The 25,837-nt window shown below is 47.3% G+C and overlaps 9 protein-coding genes across 9 annotated transcripts; 3 read left to right on the top strand and 6 right to left on the bottom strand.

Annotated features, from left to right (window-relative positions):
* Positions 1 to 27: 27 nt before the first annotated feature.
* Positions 28 to 2,350, bottom strand: LYS3 (Saccharopine dehydrogenase [NADP(+), L-glutamate-forming]). The gene is made up of 7 exons (XM_024911044.2): positions 2,022 to 2,350; positions 1,918 to 1,952; positions 1,817 to 1,864; positions 1,479 to 1,760; positions 1,390 to 1,410; positions 1,260 to 1,337; positions 28 to 1,198 (listed from the first exon to the last, which is right to left on the bottom strand). The coding sequence occupies exons 1-7, from the start codon at positions 2,030 to 2,032 to the stop codon at positions 330 to 332; spliced, it is 1,344 nt and encodes a 447-aa protein (XP_024757225.1). The 5' UTR covers positions 2,033 to 2,350; the 3' UTR covers positions 28 to 329.
* Positions 2,351 to 5,107: 2,757 nt separating this feature from the next.
* TrAFT101_005573 (uncharacterized protein) lies at positions 5,108 to 6,173 on the bottom strand. Its single transcript, XM_066127521.1, has 2 exons — positions 6,004 to 6,173; positions 5,108 to 5,939 (listed from the first exon to the last, which is right to left on the bottom strand). The coding sequence occupies exon 2, from the start codon at positions 5,658 to 5,660 to the stop codon at positions 5,415 to 5,417; it is 246 nt and encodes an 81-aa protein (XP_065983632.1). The 5' UTR covers positions 5,661 to 5,939; positions 6,004 to 6,173; the 3' UTR covers positions 5,108 to 5,414.
* A 1,591-nt stretch (positions 6,174 to 7,764) lies between these two features.
* On the bottom strand, positions 7,765 to 8,025 carry TrAFT101_005572 (uncharacterized protein; the record flags this gene model as incomplete). The annotated part of the gene is made up of 1 exon (XM_024904296.2): positions 7,765 to 8,025. The coding sequence occupies one exon, from the start codon at positions 8,023 to 8,025 to the stop codon at positions 7,765 to 7,767; it is 261 nt and encodes an 86-aa protein (XP_024757228.2).
* Positions 8,026 to 8,167: 142 nt separating this feature from the next.
* On the top strand, positions 8,168 to 8,756 carry TrAFT101_005571 (uncharacterized protein; the record flags this gene model as incomplete). The annotated part of the gene is made up of 4 exons (XM_066127520.1): positions 8,168 to 8,200; positions 8,275 to 8,355; positions 8,574 to 8,688; positions 8,749 to 8,756. 4 exons carry the CDS (start codon positions 8,168 to 8,170, stop codon positions 8,754 to 8,756), a joined length of 237 nt encoding a protein of 78 aa, XP_065983631.1.
* Positions 8,757 to 9,789: 1,033 nt separating this feature from the next.
* On the bottom strand, positions 9,790 to 12,492 carry TrAFT101_005570 (uncharacterized protein). The gene is made up of 2 exons (XM_024900905.2): positions 11,294 to 12,492; positions 9,790 to 11,242 (listed from the first exon to the last, which is right to left on the bottom strand). Exons 1-2 carry the CDS (start codon positions 12,436 to 12,438, stop codon positions 10,222 to 10,224), a joined length of 2,166 nt encoding a protein of 721 aa, XP_024757230.2. The 5' UTR covers positions 12,439 to 12,492; the 3' UTR covers positions 9,790 to 10,221.
* A 1,969-nt stretch (positions 12,493 to 14,461) lies between these two features.
* TrAFT101_005569 (uncharacterized protein) lies at positions 14,462 to 14,755 on the bottom strand (the record flags this gene model as incomplete). Its single annotated transcript, XM_066127519.1, has 1 exon — positions 14,462 to 14,755. One exon carries the CDS (start codon positions 14,753 to 14,755, stop codon positions 14,462 to 14,464), a length of 294 nt encoding a protein of 97 aa, XP_065983630.1.
* Positions 14,756 to 14,869: 114 nt separating this feature from the next.
* TrAFT101_005568 (uncharacterized protein) lies at positions 14,870 to 18,660 on the top strand. Its single transcript, XM_024908674.2, has 4 exons — positions 14,870 to 15,145; positions 15,222 to 15,429; positions 15,648 to 17,589; positions 17,665 to 18,660. Exons 2-4 carry the CDS (start codon positions 15,304 to 15,306, stop codon positions 18,219 to 18,221), a joined length of 2,625 nt encoding a protein of 874 aa, XP_024757231.1. The 5' UTR covers positions 14,870 to 15,145; positions 15,222 to 15,303; the 3' UTR covers positions 18,222 to 18,660.
* A 224-nt stretch (positions 18,661 to 18,884) lies between these two features.
* TrAFT101_005567 (uncharacterized protein) lies at positions 18,885 to 23,152 on the top strand. Its single transcript, XM_024900909.2, has 3 exons — positions 18,885 to 21,259; positions 21,320 to 22,567; positions 22,634 to 23,152. Exons 1-3 carry the CDS (start codon positions 21,081 to 21,083, stop codon positions 22,935 to 22,937), a joined length of 1,731 nt encoding a protein of 576 aa, XP_024757232.2. The 5' UTR covers positions 18,885 to 21,080; the 3' UTR covers positions 22,938 to 23,152.
* Positions 23,153 to 24,344: 1,192 nt separating this feature from the next.
* On the bottom strand, positions 24,345 to 25,251 carry TrAFT101_005566 (uncharacterized protein). The gene is made up of 2 exons (XM_024902064.2): positions 24,983 to 25,251; positions 24,345 to 24,880 (listed from the first exon to the last, which is right to left on the bottom strand). The coding sequence occupies exons 1-2, from the start codon at positions 25,151 to 25,153 to the stop codon at positions 24,632 to 24,634; spliced, it is 420 nt and encodes a 139-aa protein (XP_024757233.1). The 5' UTR covers positions 25,154 to 25,251; the 3' UTR covers positions 24,345 to 24,631.
* Positions 25,252 to 25,837: the final 586 nt, after the last annotated feature.

The raw sequence follows: 25,837 nt of genomic DNA, 5'->3' as shown, positions 1-25,837 counted from the left end.
TTAATTCTCTTATATATGATCATACGTGCTAAGATTGGTGTACTATCTGATATAAGCACTCAAACGTTCGCTGCAACTTATTTATGTATGGCTTTTATAATGATAAACCTTGGTGGCTATGTTCTATCATAAGTAACGAAGGAAGAGAACGAGATTCAAATCAAATCATGCAACAAATGTTCTGAACTAGTTGGTATCCAATTCTTTATCACTCATCACAAGTAGACACTTTTTATTGATCCAATTTTACTGATTCAAGAAATCCTAATTTTTCTTTCTTTCTTTTTACTTTTTTATCGTTCTTTTTTTCCCTTGACGGAAATATATATCTACAGAACAGTCTTCTCAATCATCTCGATGCCGTACTTCTCCTTGAGCTCCTTCATGATAGGATTGTTAATCTTGGCAGACATAGGAGCCAGGATACCCTTCTCAGACAGCGTTCCATTCAAGACCTGCTTAGCAGCAACACCGCATGGAATTCCAACCGTCTTAGCCATGGCACTGTAACCCTTGGGGTCACCGTACTCGACAAGGGTGGAAGTACGAGTCTCGCGAGAGCCATCTTTGTGCTCAATCAAAAACTTGTGCTGGAGCATGACCATATCGCGCTCACCCTCCTCAAATTGCATCTTCTGCTCGAGGGCAGCGCAGAGGGTATCGAGAGAGTTGCCACGAGGTGTGATCTTCTCATCAGAGAAGATGCCAATCCATCGGAGACCAGAGAGAATTCGTTCACGGTCCTCATCGGAGTCGAAATCGGCTCTCGAAACAATAGCAGCTTCCAGGTCTTTAGGTTCGGAAGAAGAGATGCCGAGAATGGCTTTAGTAGCCTCCTTCCAGGTAATAGGGGTCTTGAGGGCTTCGATAGGAGTCTCCTCCAAGAAACCGGTCTGGACAAGAACCTTGATGAACTGGGGGAAGCCCTGGTATCTCAGAGTACCACGAGTGATAGTATCGGCTTCTGGAATGTTGTATCGCTCCTTGTAAGGGGTAGAATCACGGTTGGGGTAAGCGACGAAGGCGTATCCTGGCATGATAAAGTAGGGCTTAGCAGTAGCCATAAGATCCTTGGAAGCAATGTCGACAACCTTGCCATCCTGGTAGACCTTGGCGGCGTTTCTCAGGGCGAGCAAGACGCCGCGCGAAGACCAAGAGAACTTGTAGCCCAGGGGGTTATCTGAGGCTTCAGGCGCGGCTAGTAGACAGTTAGCTCTGTAAAGGAAGTAGGAAGACTTATTTAAATATGATGTACTTACGAAGACCACCACAGTACGAGAGGAAAGAGAGAATCTTGCCGCCAGCCTGGTGGACTTCATCGATAGTCTTGACGGCATCTGAATAGGTCAGCACAAAGTGATATGATAATAGCTGGACAAAACAACTTACACAAGTGATCAATACCGGGATCTAATCGGGGAAAGCATCATGGTCAGTTCAGGATCATCAAGGGAATATAGGTGAGGCAAGATAAGTACCAAGACCAATCTCATTCATGACAGTGATTCCGGCATCCTTGCACTTCTGGTCCAGCTCCATCATGGCCGGGGAAACGTAGCTGGTGGTCACCACATTCTTCTTGTTTCGAATAGCAGACTCGATGACGGTGGCATGGAAAGTGTAAGGGATCAAGCTGATGACCAAGTCATGCTTGGCGACCTCGGCATCCAGCGCCTTGGGGTCAGTAACGTCGAGCGAAATAGGTGTCGCGAGCTTCACGCCAGCGGAAAGACCCTGGGCAGTCTGGAGGGTTCGGCATGCTGTTTACACTCCGTCAGCATGTCGAAACGAAGCAGGGAGAAAGCCGCAAGCTTACCAACAGTGACGGGGATGCCGGCCTCGGTCAAGACATCAAGTGTAGGCCCTAATTGATCCTGTCAGACTTGTTCGCTCTACAGAGGATGGAGAGCTACGAACGAGTGACGAAGCCCGCGCCGAGCATCAACACAGACCTATCCGCCGCACTCTAGGTCAGCAACGCAGGTCACCGCTGTCAATTTTGTTCCCAGGATAAAACTCACTGTTGCGCCATTTTGGATATTGCGATTGTCAATTGGAGGGGCTTGTTGCGCGCTCAATTGGTAGCTATCGAGGTGATAGTTGAGAGTTTATATCAAACAGAGCTCGAGCACCAAATTTTGCACTATAGCGATGTCGGAGCGCGGGGCAGAGTCACGCCGAGAGCCAAAGCTCAATGACAGCATACAGTGCAATTCGTCAATTCTCGCACCAGCGCAGATTAAGTGTACTTTCTGACTAATGTTGGTAGCGAATCGATCTTCAAGAATTATGTGGACTGTCGCGATAAAGCTGCCACGCTAGGGCCATTGCCGATGTGATTGCAAGTCGAATTTCACATACAGTATTTATAGATTCCAGGGTGTGTCAAAAAGGACATCCTTGCGAATTGCATCATTATTATTTTTTTTTTTTCATGGTGGGGTAGAGCTGCGGGGTGATAAGACGTTTGTCTAGGTTGAGGCTTATATGAGGATTGCAAGCACTTATTATACTCGGAATATCTCATACTATTTCCAACTGGCTACTAGGAACGAATTCCTCTTGATATAGCTACATAGAGACTCGCCTTTACGGTTTGCGGTGGCCAGCATAACCCGTTTCATTCTATTAGACAAACTAGATTGATATGGTTAGGCACCTGCTTGTGCATTGCAACGAGGGAATCAAATGATTCTCAGCCAGACATGCCTCTCCTATGCCTTCAGACGCAAAGGTTCAATAATAGAAAACATCTTGACGGTTTTATCAGTGTATGTAGCTACCTATCCAATTGGAGAAAATATCTGTATACATGTGCCTGCTATTCAAGTGTTAAAGTGATTGATTGCCAACATCAGCACAGCTAAAACAAGCTACATGTAGACTAGAGAGCTATCTGAAATATATTGCCAAAAAGGAGAGTTGAGATTACTTCGGGTGTTCTATGAGATGCTTGTAAGTACTTTAAGAGGCCCTCCTAGATTCATCTCGCTCTTCCATCAGCTGTGATACACGTTACGCTCTAGGATACATGAAGAAATTTGCAAAGACCTCTCAATCTTGTGCTTTACATCTCTGTGTTATATTTTGATACATTGCACAACTGTTCTTGCCCTCCAACACTAAATCCTACAATTCGGCAATCGTCATGGCTCTGACCTGATCAAACTGCGATAGCTTATTGGCCTTTGAGGCTGTGTGTTTGAACTCGAGTATTGCTCAGCCATTGGTCCAAAGTCTTACAATACAGCTTGCTTAACACCGCCTTTGAGGGTCAGCTTAATGCGTGTACCAGGGATCCTTGAAGTTTCTTAGCATGCGCTATGGCCATGCGCTACAACTGCCGCGCAAGATCGCGCTAATAATTCCGAGGTTACTAAAATAGCCATAGTCCGCAGTCCCACGGCCAGCTCTCTGGATTTTAGCTGCTCATGATGGAGAAACAATTGTTTCTCTCGGATTTTAGATGTCTACGCTATAATATACGACTTATTCCATATTCAAAAGGTATATGACAACAAAAACAAATTATTTACCACTGCCTGATTCGCTGTACGATGTTCCATATTCGACTTTGACCAAATGCGGCAATATACGTTAAAAGGCAAGACAGTGTGACCACTCTATTCCCAGGTACATTTATTTATATAGCTAGTATGTATTCTTCGCTTGACTCAACCCATAGATATAAAACGTAGTTTTTCCTCGCCTAGCAGTATTAGACGAGGCAAATAATATTCCGAATACTATGGCAAGGTCTTGCGACCTTAAAGTTGATTGGTGTTGCTCCATTATTGCCATAATGATCCTCCATGTTCCCAATTTCTACAAAATTTCTTTATGGCCTATCAATCGCCAGCGGTGCTGGGCGAGATAGCAGTTCATGATATAATTACCGCGATACACGAAATACGAAAGTCCTAAACTTGTTATTGCCGATGTTAATGCGACTTTGTTAAAGAAGACGGCCATAGAATTGAGAGGGACATTTACGAATATTGAAGTACTGCTCATTGATCTCGATGTAGCTAATGATGGTCTGACGATCAAGGTTGTTGAAATTGCCTGTTCAAAATTCGATCAGATCGATCATGCGGTAAACAATACTAGCATTACGTGTCTCTTAGCTCCAAGTACATCCGCCTGACAAAAGATTTCAAGAACCATATCGACATTAATTTAACGAGTCTTTGTATCTCGCAAAGAGAGCAAATTAAATAAGGCTTCAACAAGAACTAGTCCAGTTGGGTTGCGCATCCACATACGGGAGACAAAATTAGGCAATAATTAAATATGATTCAGATTCAGTAAACTAGAGGAACCACTGTAAAACTGTCTCCTAATTTGAGGGGGTTGATTCGCAAAACTTTGCTCCAATGAGGCCTATGTATAGACCTTTTTCTTGCCCTATGTGCTCTCGTCATAAGGGTTGAGATCTTACTGCTCCAAAGCACATTGTGCAGGCAAGTATGGCATTATCAGCTTTACAAAAACAACAAGCAAAGATCTTGACAATTCACTATACATTTAGGATTCGAAACAATAAGCTTGAGTATATACTAGTTAACACTATTTGTTCCAGCTTAACTGTGATGCCGGCCGTGGGCGCTTTGGGGCCAGAGCTGCCTTATTTCCTTGGTCAAGGAATGCACCGAACAGCGACGAAACGGTTTGCTCAACCCGAAAAGATTGCAAACGGTATTACATCTTTGAGTTCGATGAGCTCTTTCATGAGTGGCGAGGCTATATTGGGAGATGGATAGGCACGCTGAACGCTCCAAACTTGGGAGAGGAATTGGGCTGACAATTATTATCAGTGGAATCCCATCTATATATGTAATCCATAGTGGAAAATTCAGATGCTCCAAGGCCGATAACTTTGTTGGCAGAGCTTTACTTGCAAAAAGCCAGTCTTTTCGTAAGGTAACTCTTATATACTATTCTGCAAGGCTTTACTATGCTTATTTGGGCTGTTCACGCCTGTTAACAAGCCAGCATGTAGACCAATTTGAACAGGTGTCGTATGATATTATGCGTAGAGGTCAGTATAGTCGCACGGAATGTTTGAGGCTTATAGAGACAGCACATGTGAGCAACTGATACCGACAAAAAAAAGAAAAAAAGTTTGTATAAACACTGTAACAGCAAAACTATAATACATTTGTCTATTATCGAAAACATTGCTCAATAAACAACGCGTAGGAAAAGGTTATAGCAAGACGCATGTGATGCCTTGACAAATCTATAAAATGTTGCTCGGGTTCAAGATTTTTTCATCAGTGTAAAGCTGTAGGATAGATGAGTTCCTCCACGTATCTCTTACCATTCTGGGAGCTCACTCTTCTTTCCGCCATCAGATAAGATGATTCTTTTGAGAATCTAGTCTCCATGTCCGTTTCAAGGGCAGGTATATTTTACATCCACCACCATCGTCGAGCGCTTTCCTTCTTCAGCTCGTTGAACTTGTTGGAAAAGGTCATTCGCTGCTGTTCCGTAATGTTCTTTCCGACTACATCGAGGACCTTGAGATGTTCCTTCTTGAGATCTTCGAAGCCGGCGTCTAGTTCCTTATGCCAAGGGTATAGCACAAACACTTGGAAGCCGAGCGCGGAGCTGGCGACCATGAAGTTGGTGAGAGAGATGGCGCGTGTGAGTCGCATTTTGCTTTCGGTCAAAGAACGGATGGTAGACTTTTGGTATAGTGTATAGAGCGAAACGCGGTGGTTGTGGCTGTGATTGTTCTGCTCTTTATGTATGTGTGCGGGTGGCCGTACGGGCGAGGTTCACTCAGATTCGTGTCGTGAGTGCGTGTTTTAATGCTCGTGATCCCTTTTCTTTTCTCGTTTCTTCTTTTAGGCGTTTCGGGTGAAAACGGATAATCTTGTTTGGTAAGTGGTAATAGTATCACCTGCTTCAGGTGGTGGGAGAAATGTGAGAGACTTAATGTAGTTGGTGCTGTGATTAGAAGGTATATGGCAGTAGAGGAAAGGGGAATGAGGGTACTCAAGAGAAAGTAAGAAAGATAAAAATTATTTGAGAAAATTTTCGAAGAAGAAAAGGCCGAATAATAGTTGTCACTTATTACGTTTTCCTCCAGGGTGGGACTGGAACTCCTTCTTAATGTACTGCTAGCATTATGGAGTACAAGCTACCACACCTCGTTATGTCCCTCCAGACTCGTCTCACTCGTCCGGGTCTCCACCTTATAGCAGATTATATATAGTTTATATATTTATTCGTCATTTTTTTGCCTCTTCTATTCGACTTAGTGTTGGTGTCGGACAATCACATGCTCAGAATCATCGGGATGACCCTTGCAGTCCGCCATGCGGTAAAGCCCAGTAGTACGGAATACTTCGTACTCCATCGCATCGTGCGTTTTTGCCCGATGCAACTTCCCTGCTTGGTACTCTCACCCCGGCAATAATAGGGGTTCTTTCGGATATGCCTTGTGCTCGATTCCCAAATCGGGGTTGTCGCCTCCGATTTGACACCTGTAGTGGGGAAGAAATCAGGCCACTTCAAGAGCCACGCTTCTTTCAAAGAACGCGATCCACCAATAATTCAGAACTACCCCGGCTTATCGGGCTGTCAGGCTCCATTTCAGCCGACACCGCTGTCATTTTTCTTAAAACCTTACAATAAATTAACATTCTCATTATTGAAAAGAATTTTCGATGAGAGGTGGGGTGAATACTGTAGAGGTGAGGGATGGTGGCATAAGTGCTATGTGTAGTACATCTACTCCGTATTAAAATTTGGGAATGCAGGGGCAGGTTAAACTGATGCCTGGCAATTATTGGCGTGAAGAGCTCATGGAAACCACTAAAGCTTTTGTGCCGCCGCCTTTACGTATCTTACCCAGCGTACGAATGAATCCAGTGACCAGTTTTGCGCAGGCACGTGGCTCGACAGCGGACCATCCAGAAGCATCTAATGATCAGTTCTGAGGAGCTTAGTATCCTATGAACTAGCGTTTCGTATTAAGGCCAAGTCATCTGTTTTACTTTGGTTGAAGAACAACTCAGCAATAATGCATCAACTATTTTCTTGCAAGGTCGCTAACTGCTCCAAACAACTGCTTGTCCAAACCCAGAGGCGTGAAGTATCTCAAACATCTAAACATACTGAGACTTTTGTTTCTAGACGTAGTTAAAGGTAACAAAAAAGTATTGAGATACCGGCCTTTACAACCTTTTTAAATTTAATATGAAACAGTAACTTCTTGCATTGCTATTGGCACTGTAGTAGGTGTAAGAGCTGGTGAACAAAGTCTTATACATAGATAGATTAGCGTACAGTAAATGATGGAAAGAGTTTTTTCTTTATACATATGGTGACATATACTTCATTAGTGTTTGCGCCCAAAGCCTTGACGTGATATTGATGCGGACGGTAGAATAATTGTATAGGTACATATCAAGGCTTAATAGACTTACCAGAGATCAAATAGTACCTATTCAAAGTTAGACTGCATATTAGACTAAATACTAGGTATTAAATACGAGAGAAGGTTAGGCCTTTATTCAGCAGTGACTCACTCGCCAATTTGTATATCCCTCCAAGTACCACTTGCTAAACTTTAATTGAGCCTAAGTACTCTATACCGCGATGAAAGAATCTCCACCGCTGTGCGGTTAGTACTTCATGTATGGAGTATCATAGGAGTAATAAGCTCCGAGGCTTCGTGCACGTACCTAGGAGGTTAGCAATCTCAGCTACACTCATCTTCATAGCTATCGCCCTCATTCTCGTCGCCTTCTTTCACGTAACCATCATCTTCATCCTCTTCTCCGTCACCCTGATCGTCACATTCGTAATCATTGTCATCTTCGTCCCTGTCCTCGTACCGCCCTCCTCGTTGCCCAGAGTCAATTGCGACATGCCAAGCCATCTCTCCAGGAAATTGTATGGAGGGTGAGCAGACTCGACGAATTCCCCCGTCTTTGTAGGATATTCCGTCAAGTCCTTTTCGGATGGTGGTTCTAGGCGTTGCACGAGGAGAAGTACCATCGGTCGGAACATTTGGATGTCGGGCACCGCATTGTAATTGGTGCCAACTAACTGGTACTCTGCAAATAGTATCGGAAAGAGGTGATCAAGAGAAGTGGAGAAGGATCTATTATACTTGTCTCTTACTGGCAAATTTGCTCGATAATGCCTGATCATGGGGATACAATTCCCCTTTGGAGGCGAAAATGTCCGTATCCCCAAGACTCCAATAATTCTCTGAGGATGAGATCAAGCGTGTTCGAATACTAAGCAAGACCTTAGGGTAACTCCGACTCCTTAGAGGGTCTCGGCAATTTCTCGTACTACCTTTTCCCCAGGACATCTCTCTTGGCCGCAAGATCCGTACACTTTTTGCAAAGACTTAAAGCTATAGTTGTGCCTCTATACTCATAGGTAGACCGTCTGGTATTTTTAGAAGCTCCACTGTATGACGCTGAGAGAGTCGCTATTGCTCGTGCCGCGGAAGACATCTTTATCCCTGAGATTAGAGCAGCTGGTGTTCATGACTAGATGAGCCAAGCCTACATTGCCATCAGCCAAAACCAAGCTGTTGGAGTCAGGGCAAAGCACGAGTTTACGGATACATTGCTATCCTTCGTACCGTTACAACACTTAACTTCAAGAGCGCCGAGCGTCACGAATTCGGCTTTGCCTTGTTCAAGAAGATCTCGACACGTATGCCAATCTGTCCAACAACCAGGATACATATGATTGGGTTTCTAATCGCACCAACAGGAACTTGAGATGGAGTGAGGGAATGGTAACAAAGACAGAAACTGATACTGCATTGCATTACGAGTTTTGCGATCAAAGACGACTAACCCCCTCCCCCCTTAATATAAGATCAAGCCGCCATTGGGACACACCGTCTGGCTTTGGATAGAGCTGCTCCCTATATTCTCTGTAATTCCTTCGTTCAACGACCACAATACATACCACTATCTAACAAATTACAGAAATCTAATAAATTCAACGATGCTATTGGAAAAAGTGGTGACGGGTTTAGACAAATAAGCATCGAGTCTTTGCAATCTAATCTGTGTTCCGTAGCTCATCAGGTTGGGTCAGTTCATGCTGTTTCATCGCTTCATCGCCTATACTTGATCCTCATAACGGCCATTTCGAAGGAGGGCAATAATTGCTACGAAAGGGTTATGGAATCGCAAAAGCAAGCTCAAACACGATTGAGGAATAGATGGAAATATAGGTTCAATCCAACCACTATATATAGCTTTCTCATCAACGATTAAGGTGTCCCCTTAACATATTTATCAATAACTTTGAGTTCCTCATGGATCATCTCGCTTGGCAATAAATCTTGCCATCTACTCCAGGTTGTTTTAAACATTAATACTAGCTTCCTTAATAGGAGATAGTGTATAGCTCTGCCGCTTCACAGCTGTCCTATGTTTTTGTGTACCTTGGCTTAGATTTCATGGGTCAACCATAATCTTGGCGCTGAGCACTTTAAGCTCGAGAGTTCAGAATAGCTTCTCTAGTGGGCTTGACGACTATTTCAGCACTGCGTCGACGAACAACCTGAGGAGTAAAAATAGGAATTCGACGCTTAGATGAATGGATTGGACTTTGTATTAATAGCAATCTTTATTAAACAGGAATAGCCAGATATTGTTATACTTGAACAAATGATCTAAATATATACTAATTCCTAATTGCTCAATATCAATTCTCGGCTAGGTGGTTTACCAGCGAATCTCCTCTCTGCTCAGTGTTTCTGGTACTGTTATAATCTCACGAGAAGGCATAACAAGCACATACGACCATAGGTAGTGGAAAACTCGGGGTCCCGTCTGCTCCCCCATAGATAAGCCACTAACCGGCAGATTAGTAGTCAGGTGGGTGACCACTGGCGAACACCGGCTGTTGTATGTTTTTTTGTATTTCTTCTCTTGATTCTTTTGTCATACTATCAAGATTAGCTCAAATAACACGGTAGCTAGCTAGGATTTCTAAGAGTAGACGACGGATGTAATAGGGGCCACGTAAAAGAGAGTGAAGTAAGTATTAATTCCTATTAGCATTACAGCCATGCCATTGATTATTTTGAACAAAACTTTTGCTCAACTCCGGATATTTTTACATAGTATCAAGGATGTAGGGCGATGATATGCATTCTGAGATGCTGCCCAATCGATTGCCCATGAGGTAGAGGCAAAAATATAACTCACAATCAGGATAGATAAAATCTTACAAGTCGCCAGCAAAGCCCCCATTTGCAGCGAAACGCAGCTGATATTCTCTCAGGTCGGCCCAGTGCCTCAGCTCTTCCTCTTCATCTTCCGCAGTCATCTGGAGAGGGTCCGGTGCTCGGGTCGTCTCTCCAACGGGGCCTGTCTTTTCAAGCTTCACTAATATATCAAGCAGCTGCGACAACGCCTCTTCTGATTTGATGGCAAACGGGCCTTTCCTTTCAGGGGCATCATTCAGCAGCGTGGAAGCGACCTGGCGGATTTTATTGATGAGGGACCCTCCGTTCGGCTCAAGATTTCGCTGTGAGATAGACCCCAGCACAGTCAAAAGGTTTTGGACAATGATTTCTCTCTCGGCAGACATGAATTCCAAAATCTCCTTGTCGTCCGCATCTTGAATAGCTTTTTCCTCTTCGCTCGTACCTTCAACTTCGAGGGTTTGCTGCTGCTCGCTAAGATGAACATCTCTTAGGTTGAAGTATAGCTCCACAAAATACGATCGCGTGGCGAGTTGTGAGACAAAAATGTTGGCTTTCTGAATCTCGTATTGAAGTTGTCGACGTCTCATGGGCTGGTTCTTGATAATATTGCGCACATCGTGCGGTGGCTGTGTGTTTGGCCATACTGGTGGGACGTACTGGAGGCCGGATTCTTCCATGGCAGCCAGTGGATTTGCTTCGTCTCCCGGGTTGCCTAGCTGGAGCTCTGGTGGCAGATTATCGATAATACTCTTTGCAGCTAACAAACCATCTCGTAGGAGGAGTCTTTGGTCAGCCCAGGGAAGAGTGCTCATGCCGTACGCCAACTCTAAGCTGACGACGCCGTTCATGGTTGTGTAAATGTCAATACCAAACCGAAAGCCTGTGAGAAGTGTAACACTGCCCTCCGCTTGATGGATAATCTCATTCGCAAGAACACAGATGTCATCGACATTCTCAGGATATGCGGGATAGGGGAGACTGGGTGTTGATGGAGCAATGACAATGTCTGTATGAGATGCGCCGAGCTGGGAAAAGGAGCTAGATGAAGTTAGCACTCAATTGTTTTCTCGTACGATGAAGGAAACTTACCGAACGCCTAACAGTAGACACCAGAAGATGCGCTTGCCAATCTGGTCTTTGACATGATTGAACGGCATTGGGTCAGGAGCAAAATTGTCACTTCCAAAAGTGGGAAGTTCTCCAGGATGTTTGGGTCTGCTAAAGCCGAGTTCTCTGAGAAGCGTCAAGGTCTCAGCCATGAATTGGCGAGATGCATTCCATTGCAGAGTATAGCCAGATGCCAGCCCGAGAAAGTAGCTGGTAGCAGCATCGTCTAGTGTCTTTGGTTGTTTCAGCACCCATCTGCTTCCGCGTGTGAGGAGGGCGATGTCACGACATTTTTCAATCATGACTATGGCCTTGGGGAAAAGATGCGTGCTGTGCTGGGCCTTGAGGTGCTCTCTGGCGCTCCGCGGAAATGATGCGGCCAAGGCACCAATCATACTAGCCAAAAGTCCTAGAAACTCCGGTTTCGTTCGATCCTCTCTATTCGCAAATGACTGACGGAATGTTGGCTCGTGAGGGAATGGAGCAAGTGGATGAATATACGTGAAGAAGTCGTCCACGAGAAGCTCCAGCACAGGCATTGGCGCAATCGCCTCTGCATCCAGCACTCCATCCGTGGATATGGTCATGAGCGTCTTGGCAGCATTTTGAGGCGATGGGGACGAGGGGAATCCAGGAGGCGCCACTGCTGACTCCATGCGAGATCTCTTGGCGGCTTTGGCGGCTTCGGCATGTTTGTTTGGTGGCCCACGTCTCTTGGTTTCTCGGTTAAAGGTGCAGTCAACACCCAGCTCGCGGCAAGGGCGACAAGGCATGTTAGAGTCGTCGCATTTCACCTTGCGCATGCTGCACATGTCGCAGGCGCGTCGAAGTCGCGTGAGCTTGGGATTGATGGTGGGATCTCTCATGACGCCCCCAGGCCCGGCAACGAGATGCTGCTGCTGCTGCTGGAGCTGGGGCGAGGGCATCCGCAGCTCTGGCGCCGGGGCGATGGGCACCCCGACGGCATGGGACTGGGCAACAGCTTCGGCGGCGGCATTCTGCAAAGGATGGTGGTTCTGGATGGCCTGAGCAGCGTCACTGGCAGCCTGCAGGATTTCCAGCCCGTTGCTAGCGTAAGCGTGGGCAGTTGCGTGCTGGGACGGCGACGGTGGTGGAGATGCCGACATGGCGGTTGGAGCGATGTGCGAGGTCAGTTCTCGCGATGGCTGATTGTCGGCGGATTCCCGGATGTTGTGGGTTGTTGAAGCGAGGTGACGCCGATACCGAGAGGAAGCGAGGAAAAGATTGCGGGAGGCGAGGTACTTGATACATATCACGTGACTTTCATTCAACGACGCGAGGTATAGGGTAAGCCTTGTCATTGCTATATTTGGTCCGTTTACTGCAGATGCCTTGATACCATTCAGTACGTTTCGTGCTCTGCATGAAATAACTGTCTCATAATTGCATCTATTATTCTAAATACAATCCATCTCATCAGCTCAGTTCATTCTTGGCCATTGGTTGAGCTGGTATTTTCTAAGTTTGTTTTTGAGGTTTTTCGCTAGTCCACATTTGCAAGCTACGGCGGCCATCTTACTAGGTATTGTATGAGAATTCCACAAAGTGCAGCAAGAGCCAAAACAGCACGCCTCTTATGCATGCACCGACAATTGTATTGCGCGTAGTTGTAGCTCCAACTCTAGCTAACTTAAGAGGGAGTTATCATGCCTCTTGTCCGACTGGAGATGTCGTCTAGATTCTCTGAAATGCACGCGTAACATTGACGTAGTCGCCTAACATGCGATTCACTAGCCTCGTTTTAGGAAGCAGGCTGGACCATCATGCCTCACTTCTCCAAGATGTTTCGGCCATCTGCAGATCGGTTTCTGCGTGTATCGACAGCCGCACGATGCTGGCCAATCCTGGCTTTCGCAATCATGACGCGCGACATTTTTTTCCTCCTTGGACTGTGTATGGCCGACAAAAGTCACTCGCATCCACATCTTTGCGGGATGAAGTGGGTAACATTTGGTAGCCTCAGAAAAGCATGTGAAAATATTCTATAGATTTTTACAAGTCGCTGAAAGTTCTACGTGGCCTAAACCGCTAAATTATAACAGTGTCATAGGCAGCAGCTGTAGCAAGTGGATGAATCAATGACTACATATAATGAAAGCTATGACAAGCCAAATATGCGTGTCTTTTGGTGGTTAGACATCCATATTCTGCCCCAATGAAAGACAACCTGTGTGGGTAAGGCAATTACTGCGTCATTAGCAGCGCATTTTTTTTCCCGCATGGCTGCCAGGGACAAGCAGCAGCAGATTTGGTAGTGCTAACCACTAATACTACGGGTACTTCACAGCAGTAGTGGTAGTACTGGAAATGGATGACAGGTACGAAGCAACATGCAATATAGCCTGCATGCATCTCATTCAGCTTTAGGTGGTAGAACAGCTGGGCAAATTGGCACTATGCTGAGCTGGTGCAAAATATCCGCCCGCAAAATGTCACGCATGCTACTACCTTCTGTCGAGCTCTCGAGGCTCGGCTCCTAAACCCGGAAGCTGAAAGGACTCAATTTAAAAGTAATTTTCATGGAAGTCACATGCTCATTCACCGCCGCTTATCTCAGGTAGCGTATGAACACAGGCAGTGCTAAATATATCGCCAGTGCCAGCACGGACTGGCTTCTCCTGAACAAGCTCCTTTTCCCATCAACAAAAAAAGGGGTGGTGTTTGCAAGCCTGGGGGAAAGACCATGACCGCTCCCCCGCCCATCTGCTCCATACGGAGCATCTCCGCCGGGGGCCAGTCGCAGCCTCGCTAGTAATACCTACGTGTTCTCTGGGTCCTGTATAAGTGCAGCTTCACGAGCTGTCATGAGCCCGGCCCGAAATTCAGTCTCCGAGACGCTTGAGCTGCAACTGTTTAGTGCTGCTCCACTGCCCCGGCTGCTGGAGAGATTCGTTTGATTAGCATTTCGTAAGCCAAAGTTACCAGCATTGGTCTTTGGCCCGAGACAGCTTCTCATATCTCGAAGAGCTGAAAGGTTAAATCGGCCTGGGCTGCGGCTAGATTTCTGTAGGCAAATGCAGAGACTGCACCTCGAGGCAAATGCCTAGAACTTATTCGGCCCGAGACGCGTTTCCGTAAAGCCCTCTTTGAGTGAATTTCTGGGCGTGAGGTGAGTTAATAGAGTGGCATCTAGCTGGGTGTGAGTGCCTCGTAGTGGTTGTGTGCGGGCTGAGGTTGTGAGAATCTCGACGGCGCTGCACGTGTGCCAATCATAGACTCGATGGTCTCCTTGCGGGCCACATCCAATGGCACGCTTCCTTGGCTGCGAATAAACCTTGCAATGCTCCGTATTCCGACTGCTGGATGGCCCCAGTCAATACCAATAACGCCAGAAATCCGTAGAACAAGCTTCGAGCGAGCCACGGCCGACAAGGGACCACGACCCGCTGCTGGAGCTCCCGATAGGGCGACGTCGCAAGTCATTGTGAATCGATGGAAAGGAGATACACGCTTCATCGCCCCCAGTAGTCGCAAGCACGTAGTATTAGTATTAGTATTAGTATTAGTATTAAGCCACACCTTTTCCCCTTCTCCAGCCAAGCAAGAGTCATTCTTTTTCCCTCTTGCTCTTCGCCTTGCTTTCTTCTTGCTTTCTTCTTGCTTTCCCAGTTTGCGACCTGCGCAGCCATTAGCCGTGGATCTGAATAGATACTCGTCACGGCGAGTTTTCCGCCAAAGAGACACCCCTTTGAGGCCATCTATCGACTTCCGACAAAACAAGCACCGAGGCGCTTGACGCTGAGCACCCCGCTACCAAAAAGTCTGAGCTTCCTTGGAATCAGCACCAAAGTATCAACGGCGTCTAGTGCTAAAGTAAAGATACCTGCTGCCTAACACCCGCTGCCGCCAGTTTGCCAGCTGCTGACTTGTACCCCTCCCCCTCCTCCAGACCTCCTCAAGACATCGAGGCACCGACCGGCTGCGAAACATCAACCCGTCCTCGACCAGTCTGCTGCGCGCGCAACGGCATAATGGCGCGCCGTGAGTCTCTGTCTGAGATTCGCGCCGCCAATCCCGAGCTCTCCCTGACCGGAAACATCATCTCCGCGACATTCAACATCCCGCATGCCGTGACATACCACAAGGGCGGCGCCTGGGTGAGTCTATTTCGGCGGAAGAATCTGCTGCTGCGACGAGGACGAATGCGAAGAGGGATGCTCTGAGGCGTGGCCTGATGCTCTGCTGCGCTGAACATGCGATTGTCGGCGCAGAGGAGCACGCGCCCATCGTTCCCGTGTCCTGGCCTAATCTAGTCCTTTGGCACCGCTTTTGCCTCTGCTTCAAGTGCGTGATACTGACCAGCTTCGCTACGCAGGACCTCAAACCCCGCCGCGGCCAGTCCGCCCTCATCGACTCCTTTGCCTATCTCTCCTCCGATGCGACGCCGTGGAATCACACCGTGGTCGCCTGGACAGGCGAGATTGGAAATCCCGACGACGACCCGCTCTCTCCTCCGGACACACCCTCGGCTGCCGTCAATGCCGCCACATCTGTGAATGCGTTGTCCGCCCCCGTACCGATCGATGCTACAACACGACTGCCTACTCCCCCTCCAGTTGACGGGCTCTGGATACCGAAAGCAGACCAGGCTCGGCTGGAACAACAATTGTCTCACAGCAAGACTATCCGCACAGTGCCCGTTTGGCTTGCTGATGAGAGCGAGGCCACCGACGATGGCATCATGCTCAAAGACCAGGCCCGATGGCGGCGCTACGCTGAGCATGACCTCTACACACTGTTTCACTATAAACAGCACGAGCCTACGGATGGCCGCAAGGAGCGCGCTCAGTGGGCGGATTACTACCGCATGAACCAGAAGTTTGCCAACAAAATCATTGAGATTTACAAGCCTGGCGATGTAGTCATCGTTCACGATTACTATCTTCTGCTGCTGCCCAGCATGCTGCGCCAACGTGTCCCGAATATGTACATATCTTTCTTCCTGCATTCTCCATTTCCCAGCAGCGAATTCCTCCGGTGCTTGCCTCGCCGGAAAGAGGTGCTCGAGGGCATCCTCGGCTCTAATCTCGTGGGCTTTCAGTCGTACAGCTACTCCCGGCATTTCCTCAGCTGCTGTACGCGCATCCTTGGTTTCCCATCCGATACTCTTGGCATCGATGCGTACGGCACTAGAGTACAAGTCGGCGTGTTCCCCATTGGCATCGATGCCGCCAAGGTAGCGACCGCTGCCTGGGCAGACGAGGTGAACGCGAAGCATGCGGCGCTCCTGAAGATGTATGAAGGCAAGAAGATTATTGTTGGACGAGATCGGCTAGACAGCGTTAGGGGCGTGGCCCAAAAGCTTCAAGCGTTTGAGCGGTTCTTGGAAATGTACCCCCACTGGAGAGAAAAGGTAGTTTTGATCCAGGTGACGTCGCCCACTAGCGTGGCGGCCGAAAAGGACGATCCGGAGAACAAGGTTGCCAGCCGAGTCAATGAGCTCATCATCAAGATCAACGGCGAATATGGCAGCCTCGGATTTTCGCCTGTACAACACTACCCCCAGTACCTCAACCAAGCGGAATACTTTGCTTTGCTGCGAGCGGCAGACATTGGCCTCATTACATCGGTGCGAGATGGGATGAATACGACGAGCCTCGAGTACATCATTTGCCAAAAGGATAACAACGGCCCTCTTATTCTGTCAGAGTTTAGTGGCACGGCTGGTAGTCTCCGTGATGCAATTCACATCAACCCCTGGGATATCACAGGGGTGGCGGAAAAGATCAACACGGCTCTGACCATGCCTAGCGAGGAACGCACTAAGATGCAGGCTAGCCTCTATGATCATGTTACGACACAGAACGTCCAGTCGTGGATTAGCAAGTTTGTTCGCAAGGTACACACTGTTCTGGGTGAAAGCAACTCGGCTAACTCAACGCCCTTGCTCGATCGAGCCCTCCTGCTATCTCGTTATCGCTCGGCAAAGAAGCGACTGTTTATGTTTGATTACGACGGAACACTCACTCCGATCGTACGTGAGCCAAGTGCAGCGGTCCCTTCAGAACGCATCATTCGCTACTTGAAGTCACTCGCGGCGGATTCTAGGAATGCTGTCTGGATCATCTCGGGCCGAGACCAAGAGTTCCTTCAGCAGCATCTTGGACACATCTCTCAAATTGGATTCTCTGCTGAGCACGGTAGCTTTATGAGGGATCCTGGCAGCGAGGAGTGGATCAACTTGGCAGAGAAATTCGACATGGGCTGGCAATCAGAAGTCATGGAAGTTTTCCAGAAGTATACAGACAGGGTTCCAGGTGAGTGCCCTCCCGAGCCACCACGGTACAGCTCACCTTTTAGCATCAGCAGAAGCTAACTTTTGAATCTCTTAGGTTCCTTCATAGAAAGAAAGCGCTGCGCCTTGACTTGGCATTACCGGCTTGCCGAGCCTGAGCAAGGGTTACACATGTCACGCGAGTGCCACAAGGTGCTGGAAAGCGGGGTGGGCCAGAGGTGGGAGGTCGAGGTGATGCCTGGCAAGGCTAACATTGAGGTGCGCCCGACCTTTATCAACAAGGGTGAAATCGCCAAACGGCTGGTGGCTACTTATCACAACCCGGGAGCTGCACCGACAGACAAGGACCCACATCCTGGAAAGATCGAGTTTGCTCTCTGCTCCGGAGATGATTTTACGGACGAGGACATGTTCCGAAGCCTTAACGGGGCATCAGGCACAGTTCTGGACGATCAGCACGTCTTTACTGTAACTGTGGGGGCAAGCACCAAGGTGACACTGGCCAAATGGCATCTCCTGGAACCCGAAGACGTTATTGAGTGTGTGGGATTGCTAGCCGGAGCTGGTGACCCAGCTAGCCTCGAGCGTGTGGGAGAGGTGAACCTAGCAGCTCTGAGTACTGTGGAGGGCCACATTCCCGAAGAGGAGCTATGAGGAACGCGTATAACCTCCTTCTTCATTTTCACCTTGTTTGTTTTTATTGTGAGCGGTGAAGCTGTTGTGACAACCTGCAAAGCTTTGTTTTTGAAAGGTATTGGGTATTTCTAACTACACTTTGGAGACGAGAGGGAGACAGCAGTATGGTGTATAGAATGGTTAATAGACGAAAGATGGCGCGTGGCGTATGGAGGCTGGCAATAACTTGGGTTGACGAGTTACTGTGGATGGAAAAAATGCAGAGCAAAACAGGACAAAAAGGGAGGGCTGAGGCTATCTTGGCCAACCTGACGTTCAATCAAGATTCTTGTCGGCTGGGAAAGTATAGCGTTTATGTTTCATTTAGCGTTAAATATAGGACAAAGTATAAAGTCAAGATCTTCCTCGAACAGGCTTGGATTGTTTCCTAGGTGAGACACTGCGTGGCTGCGAATCGGCACCTTCGTGGCACGATCGTCCTAATTAAGTCGCTGTGGCTTTTTAAGAAGTAACGAACAAGAATTTGGAGAATTCGGAGACGGCTGAGCTTTGGGTTGGGGCGCAAAGCCTCTTGCAACAGTGGCTGCCACGAGAGGCGAGCGTGCCACCTCGCCTTGTCTGTCGATCTGAGGTAAAAAAACAAAGGGTGACAGCCTCAATGGCAACACAGCACGTGCGTGGCGGCTGTAGGAAAATCCGACAGCGAATAAGAAGACAGAACGAAGAAATAACTTTGTGTAGCTGGGGGAATCACATTGGATGGGGAAACAACGAATGTGGAGGCGACAAAGACGGGTTGAAACTCTGGCCCTTCTTCGGGGTTGGCGATGGTTTCCAAATAACTGGAGATTGGGTATTGCGGGATCTTGCCATGTCAACCCCCTGCCATCTTATTCGTGCTGGGTCGTGTAATGGATGGGAGAGAACCTGGAGAAAGAAGAATAAGAACAGAGACCGCTGAACTCTGTTCCGAAGAGGCCGGTGAGCGAGTGGTGGTGGTCAGAGGCTCGATGTGGTGTTAGTCAGTGACTGTCACGCAGGCATTGGACGATGATTACAGACTGCACAGGAGAGAAGAAGAAGATTATGCAGAATAACATGCCCGCTGAATCAGCTCTACGCGGAAAACCCGTGGATCAATGAGATTTTCAGTGAGAATTCCTCCATCAAGGGGTCATGGGGGCCGCAGCGGACTCCGAGAAGCCGCGTATTCAGTGTTGTGCACGGTAAAGGACCGAAAAGGAGGATACCTGCTGACTCGAATTTTTTTCTTCTCTTGCATCAATTTTTTTCTTCTTCTTACTCTGGGTCGTTCGCCGAGCTTCTCTTGGTCATGAGCTTTGGGCTTTGTCAGTCAATTCCCAGCAATTAAGCAATCAAACGTTTCTGCCCCTTTAGGTGATGCTTCCTTAACACCCACGCCCTGCTTCAGTGCGGCTCGGTAGCTACTGCACTCTTGTTTCTTCCCCTGTCAATGTGTCAATTAAGCCCGGCGGAAAACTGCCGCAGCTAGCCCGATGCCAACAACGTCATAAGCTGGGAAGTGCCGAAAAAAATCGCCGCCGGTCTGCCGCTATAACTCGTATGTGCTGCGGTGGTTGTATTTTTCCCCCCCTTGGTTCGTCCTAACGCGCCGGATCTTGCGGGGACCCACCTCGGCGCCGGTGCCTACGTCATGGGACAAGGAAGGAGAGAAGAAGAAATTGGAGGAATTGGAGAGGGCGCTGGGAGTTGCACGACGACTATCTTAGCCTCTTCAGTTTATTATTATTATTACTATTATTACTATTATTTGTGTTTTGATGGTGATGATGCCCATGAAGATGATTCGCATCCGTGTCAATGCGCGTAACGCACCTCCAGTTGGGTTCCATTAAGCATCACGCTTTCTGATAAGGGGGATCTACAATGCGGCGTTTGCTGATTCATACGTATGTTTCGCAAAGAAAAAAAAAAGAAGGAAAAAAAAAAAAAAAAACTGGACCCCGAATATGCCGAGACGAGTCCCAAACGAGCAGCAATCCAGTCCGGCATGAGAAAGAAGCTTTACCCAGTGGAGCGCCTCATGCCAGTGGAGCCTCGGTCAGTTGTGACGGTCTCGCTGTGATTCGCCTCAGCCTCTTCAAATCTTCACCCTCGGGGCGTCCGCCGGCCAATGGAATCACGGGACTCGTGCCCAAATCTCGTTTTGTGTCTTCCGTCGTTCTTCTCCGGCTCCCCACAGTGTATGGAGAAGGCAATGGAGAAAGTCTGGAGAGTAGGACCGATTTGTGCCATGGAGAATCTCGGTATGGTGGGCGGTTTTGTCACCCAATTCGGGCCTCAGCTTTTGTCAATCACACCTGACCTGCGTCCGCTGCCTGTATCCCCATGGTTTTAGGCGCAAAGCTGGGGGTTTCCCCGAGCCCTGAACCTGTGGGGTGGGCAGACTTTTTCTCTCTCTTTCTCTTGTCTGGGGCTAGGGCCTGCTTTGGAGATTCTTGCAAGGCCACCCACCAAACCGCCGGGCTTGGGCCGGGGTCCCACGATTCCTTGAGATCGTGACCATATGGCGTGGGTGTTTGTGGTTGATTAGGTCATAGCAACGAAACCGTCTGCAGTGGCGGCCCTCGTCCTTGTTGGAGAACATATATACCCCAATGGCTCCCCCCCCTCGATGATCCAGCTTGAAATAGAAATATTGGAGTAAATAGATATACCATCACCACTACCTCATAGCTACTAGGGATCTAAGAGTAGCTCTTTCTTCTCCTAGCTCTTCATCATAGTAGACTTATAACTACTCACCACAACTACACCACCACATCATCTAGCAGAGCACAACACCACTACCGTTTGCCATTCAAGGGCATTGATACCACCAACAATACCTTCACAATGGGTCGCAGAAAGGGTGGTTTTATGACCATCTACTTTGATCAGCATGACCCTTCGTCGGAGAAGCACAACCCTGACTTCGGTCGCCCTTCAGTATCTGGCCTGGACTATTCTCCCTTACCACGTGTAACTGGACGATCATGGGCCATGGGATGCCTTATTTCATTCGGTGGCTTGATGTCAGCAATTCCTTGAAAAAAAAAAAAATGGTTGAACTTAGCTAACTGTTTACCAAATAGTTTTGGTTATGATACTGGTCAGATTTCTGGATTCCTGGAGATGCCCGACTTCCTCGACCGCTTCGGTCTCACCCACTCAGACGGCACAAAGTATTTCAGCAATGTAAGAGCTGGATTGATCGTGGCTTTGCTGTCTATAGGCACATTGTTTGGTGCTTTAGTCGCTGCCCCCATCGCCGATAGAATAGGGAGAAAACCAAGTATTTCTCTTGCTTCTTTCGTGGTTGGCGCTGGTTTCGTCATTCAAATCGCGTCTATTACCGCCTGGTACCAGCTTATGATTGGTCGATTTATTTCCGGTTTGGGAGTTGGCGCGCTCAGTTTGCTTGTGCCCATGTACCAGGCTGAGACAGCGCCGGCCTGGATTCGTGGTGCCATGGTTTGCGCTTACCAGCTCTTCATCACCATGGGTATCTGGCTGGCCGCTTGCTTCAACTACGGCACTGTCAAGCATCAGTCAGGCAACTCTGGTAGCTGGCGCATTGTCATTGGTCTGGGTTGGATCTGGGTCATTGGCCTTGGTGTTGGCATCTTGGCCTTCCCGGAAACCCCTCGATTCGATTTCCGACACGGGAATGAGGAGCGAGCCAAACAAACGATCTGCCGGGTGTATGGCGCTACGGAAAACCACTGGGCTGTGCACACTCAGATCACCGAAATCGAGCGCAAGCTGCGCGCTGAAGACCAGATCAAGAATGGCCCCGTCAAGGAGTTCATTACTATGTTCAAGGCTCCCCGTATGGCCTACCGTATCGCTCTTGGTATGACCCTTCAGATGTTCCAGCAGCTCACTGGCGCCAACTACTTCTTCTATTACGGTACAACCATCTTCAAGTCGGTGCAGATCAACTCGTTTGTTACCCAGATCATCCTCAACAGTATCAACTTTGGTGTCACCTTCATCGGTCTGTACATGGTTGAGCACTTTGGTCGTCGCAAGTCTCTCATTGCCGGTTCTATCTGGATGTTTATTTGCTTCATGATCTTTGCATCAGTTGGCCATTTTATGCTTAACCTGCAAGATCCCACCCTCACTCCCACACCGGGTATCGTTCTGATCGTCTTCGCCTGTCTCTTTATTCTTGGCTTTGCTACCACCTGGGGTCCCATGATCTGGACTATTCAGGCCGAAATTTTCCCTTCGCGCTATCGTGCTAAGGGTATGGCTCTGTCCACTGCCAGCAACTGGATCTGGAACTTCTGTATTGGTTTCTTCACCCCCTTCATCACCGGCGCAATTGATTTCAGGTATGTTCACACTTCGCATTCATTATTAATTATTCTTTTTCTAACCGTATATATTTTTTTTTTTAGATATGGTTATGTCTTTGCAGGCTGTAACTTTATGGGAGCTCTCATCATCTACTTCTTCGTTATCGAAGGCCAAGGCCGCACCCTCGAGGAGATCGACACCATGTATCTCGAGCACGTCCTACCATGGAAGAGCACCAAATGGGTCCCACCGCCTCCAGAACATATGGCAAATATTAGGAGGAAAGCTGGTGTCGATCTTGATGTTCTTGCGGATCAGGAGAGCGATGGTCCTTTGAGCGATGCAGCCAACCATAACAACAAGGACTTGGCTCCCGAGGTGCCATTTCACGAAGAGCATGTCTAAAGCAGGACTTGGCTCCCGATACACCATCTCACGAAAAACATATTTAAAGAAAAAAAAAAAACATAAATCCATCTGTAAATAATGCTGTTACGAACGTTTGTTGAGTATTGATGACGGGATGTGGATATACCAAGGTTGATTGTAAGATAATGGCAGGAGCATGATAGCTTGCGAAGCCAAGTAATTCTCTCTCATGTTTTTTTATTCTAAATAAGCATGATATCAATTGCATTTACAAAATTTTATTACATAAATATCGCTCTCATATGTGCGCTGGGACCGGAGATTTATCTGATGTAGTAACGTACGCTAAACAAGATTTATCCTACACTTGTATAGCCATCTTTCATTATGCTAAGGGCGCATCCCATTTAGGTAAATCAAGATCTTGGAAGCCTTTTATCCCAATTTTAGGTCGCATTTAATTCTGGAAAATGCCAGATCTCCACTACTTCTATTCGACCTCTTCAAAGTGACTTGTAGCGCAAGCGCCCCATATATAGATCATCTATCCATTGGATTAAACCTAGATGCACTAGATATTCATCATTCTTCTTCTCGCATTTTTTAGCCTATCAACCGGTATCAGTTGTATTTCGGACCATCGACCGACCCACCATTCTTCTGCCTGATTATGCTGCCAGAAGACTTCAGTGCTGTTAAGCATGACTAGTTAACAAGTATATCGCAAAAGACCATTGGTGTTGGGTAGATGGAAAAGGTGCAAGGATCCGTAAATTATATGGACGATACTATGTCTCTATGTAAAGTGTCCCACACAGCTTCGCTTGTTGCCGAACTTCACAATGCTGGGACAGTCTAGCAATGCTAGAGCATATACAAAGATTTCACTCAAAAATGTAAAACATAGAGGTCTAGCAACATACTAACTAGATATTCCCAAAATAGATGGCAAGTCGTGCCGACCAATTGGCAAAGATCATGACCACGGCCGCGATGGCCTTAAAGCAGCTGCAAGTGCTGTTCCATATATTCCGCTTTCTGCATTGATATCTGCTCCATGATCGAGCAGCAATTGCACCACCTGAACGGCATCGTGCGACCATGGTCGTCGTGCTCCTGGTGGTCCTCCGGGTGGTGGTGGAGATAAGCGTGGCTCAGGTATAAGCAGAAGCAGCGTCTTTCCTTTACGCCAGCACAACTGGTGTAGCGATATCCGCTACTAGCTTTAATTTTACACATCGTTTGAGATTATTAGTACTCGGTGTAGCTTAGCGACGGACTTTTATTTCCATAGTCAATCTCCTCCACAATGGACGCCGATCTCTCCATCTCATTGTTCTGAGTCCTTCAGAAATCACAGGCCAGGGTGCACATGTAATGTCGCTAAAGAGAGCGATCGCAACAGATAAGAGATTGCAACAAGTATGAAAGCAACAAGTAATGGTATTTTCCGCTAAACACTATTCCTAGAAAATCAGGATGCCACATCCTATTCCATATAATAAACGTTAATAAAGGGAAAAAAAAAAAAATTCTGAAACAATAATGCTGACTGAAACAGCTTTCCTTCATAGATCTTGTCCTAAATCCTTCCTGCGTGATTTTTCCCGCACCCTTTGAACATCTAAACACTTCTTATCGCATATACACTCCTCATGAGGCGCGTAAAATCTCAGTTAACGTCAATGAGTTTTTAAGTATTGTCTTGGTATACTTGTAGCTCATTCAAATTAATTTCCCTGTGGATACACCATACCGCCGTTAGGTTGGTATCCCTCGGACGAGCCTCTCAGGAGAGATTCGCGCTGTTCTGACTCCTTCTCATTCTGGATTAAGACACAGCAAGTGCACCAGCAAGATTTGCAGAAATCTCCAAAGCAGCCACCCTCAAGATTGTACTTCTCGCGCAGCTCGCCTCGTTGCATTGTCGCGGGGATGCACTGGAGTCCGCAGTGTGTAAGAATGGCGAATAGGATACACTATGCCGATGTCAGCCACTTTGCTGGCATTGTTTTCTGTTTCTGTATGTTTTTTTCTCTTTCTGTATGTCGATAGAACACATAGTCATGGTAGGGACTTACAGATCCATTACAGCACGAGTAATCGTCTAAATTGCCATGTTCCAACCTATGGGCGGTTTTCCCATGCGTTATACATGGACAAAATGTAGTCATAAGACAAAGGCCACCAGGAGAACAACAATCCATAAGGCCGTGAGCCCACTCCTTGTTGTTATTGCCTTCTTTAGTCATTGTGGTAATTAAAGGCTGTGAAGAGTATAAGAAGAGAAATTAATGAGTGACTAAGTAAACAAAAGAGTAACGAAAGAAAAATTGGGAATGATGGAGGAAACTGTAAACGGTCGATGGTATGAGGAGTTAAGACATGGTGGCTGTCAAGTGTTATATATCGCGATCATCCTGGGCGGCAGGATTGTCCCCTGTTCTCAGCTTTCTGTCTCCATTAGGAAACTAAATTGGCTGTGCCTAACTCAGAACCTTGATTAGGAACTAAAATTTTACGAAGCGACTAGGTACGGCAAGAATGTGCCTTGAGCTTGGGCTAGTAGGCAGGGCTGAGTGAGTAATAGTCATTTAATTACCATCTAGCGGGACCACAACAACACGCCAAAGAAGATTAATCGTCACAGTCACTGGTAGAGACACAGCACTATCATTCAACTCTGCATTACCATTAGGTATTATTATCATTGCTATGATTTGTCGCAGTTTCACATGAAAGTATACTAATCGCAACTCATTGCCCATTGATAGAAGCCTGGTTGCTGCTATTCACGGTTCTGAATAGGGTTACAGGTATCTGATTACTTGACAATCAGCGCTAAAATCTCATATTAACCCCTGCCTCTCCAAGCTACATGTAGACATGTAACTAAATCAGCCCAACCCATACTTGTACGTTAATGTCTACCTACA

This window comes from Trichoderma asperellum, chromosome 3 (genome assembly GCF_020647865.1).
Source record: "Trichoderma asperellum chromosome 3, complete sequence".
NCBI lineage: Eukaryota > Fungi > Ascomycota > Sordariomycetes > Hypocreales > Hypocreaceae > Trichoderma > Trichoderma asperellum.
The sequence above is the reverse complement of the archived record's forward strand: the minus strand, read 5'-3'. Positions and strand labels throughout refer to the sequence as shown.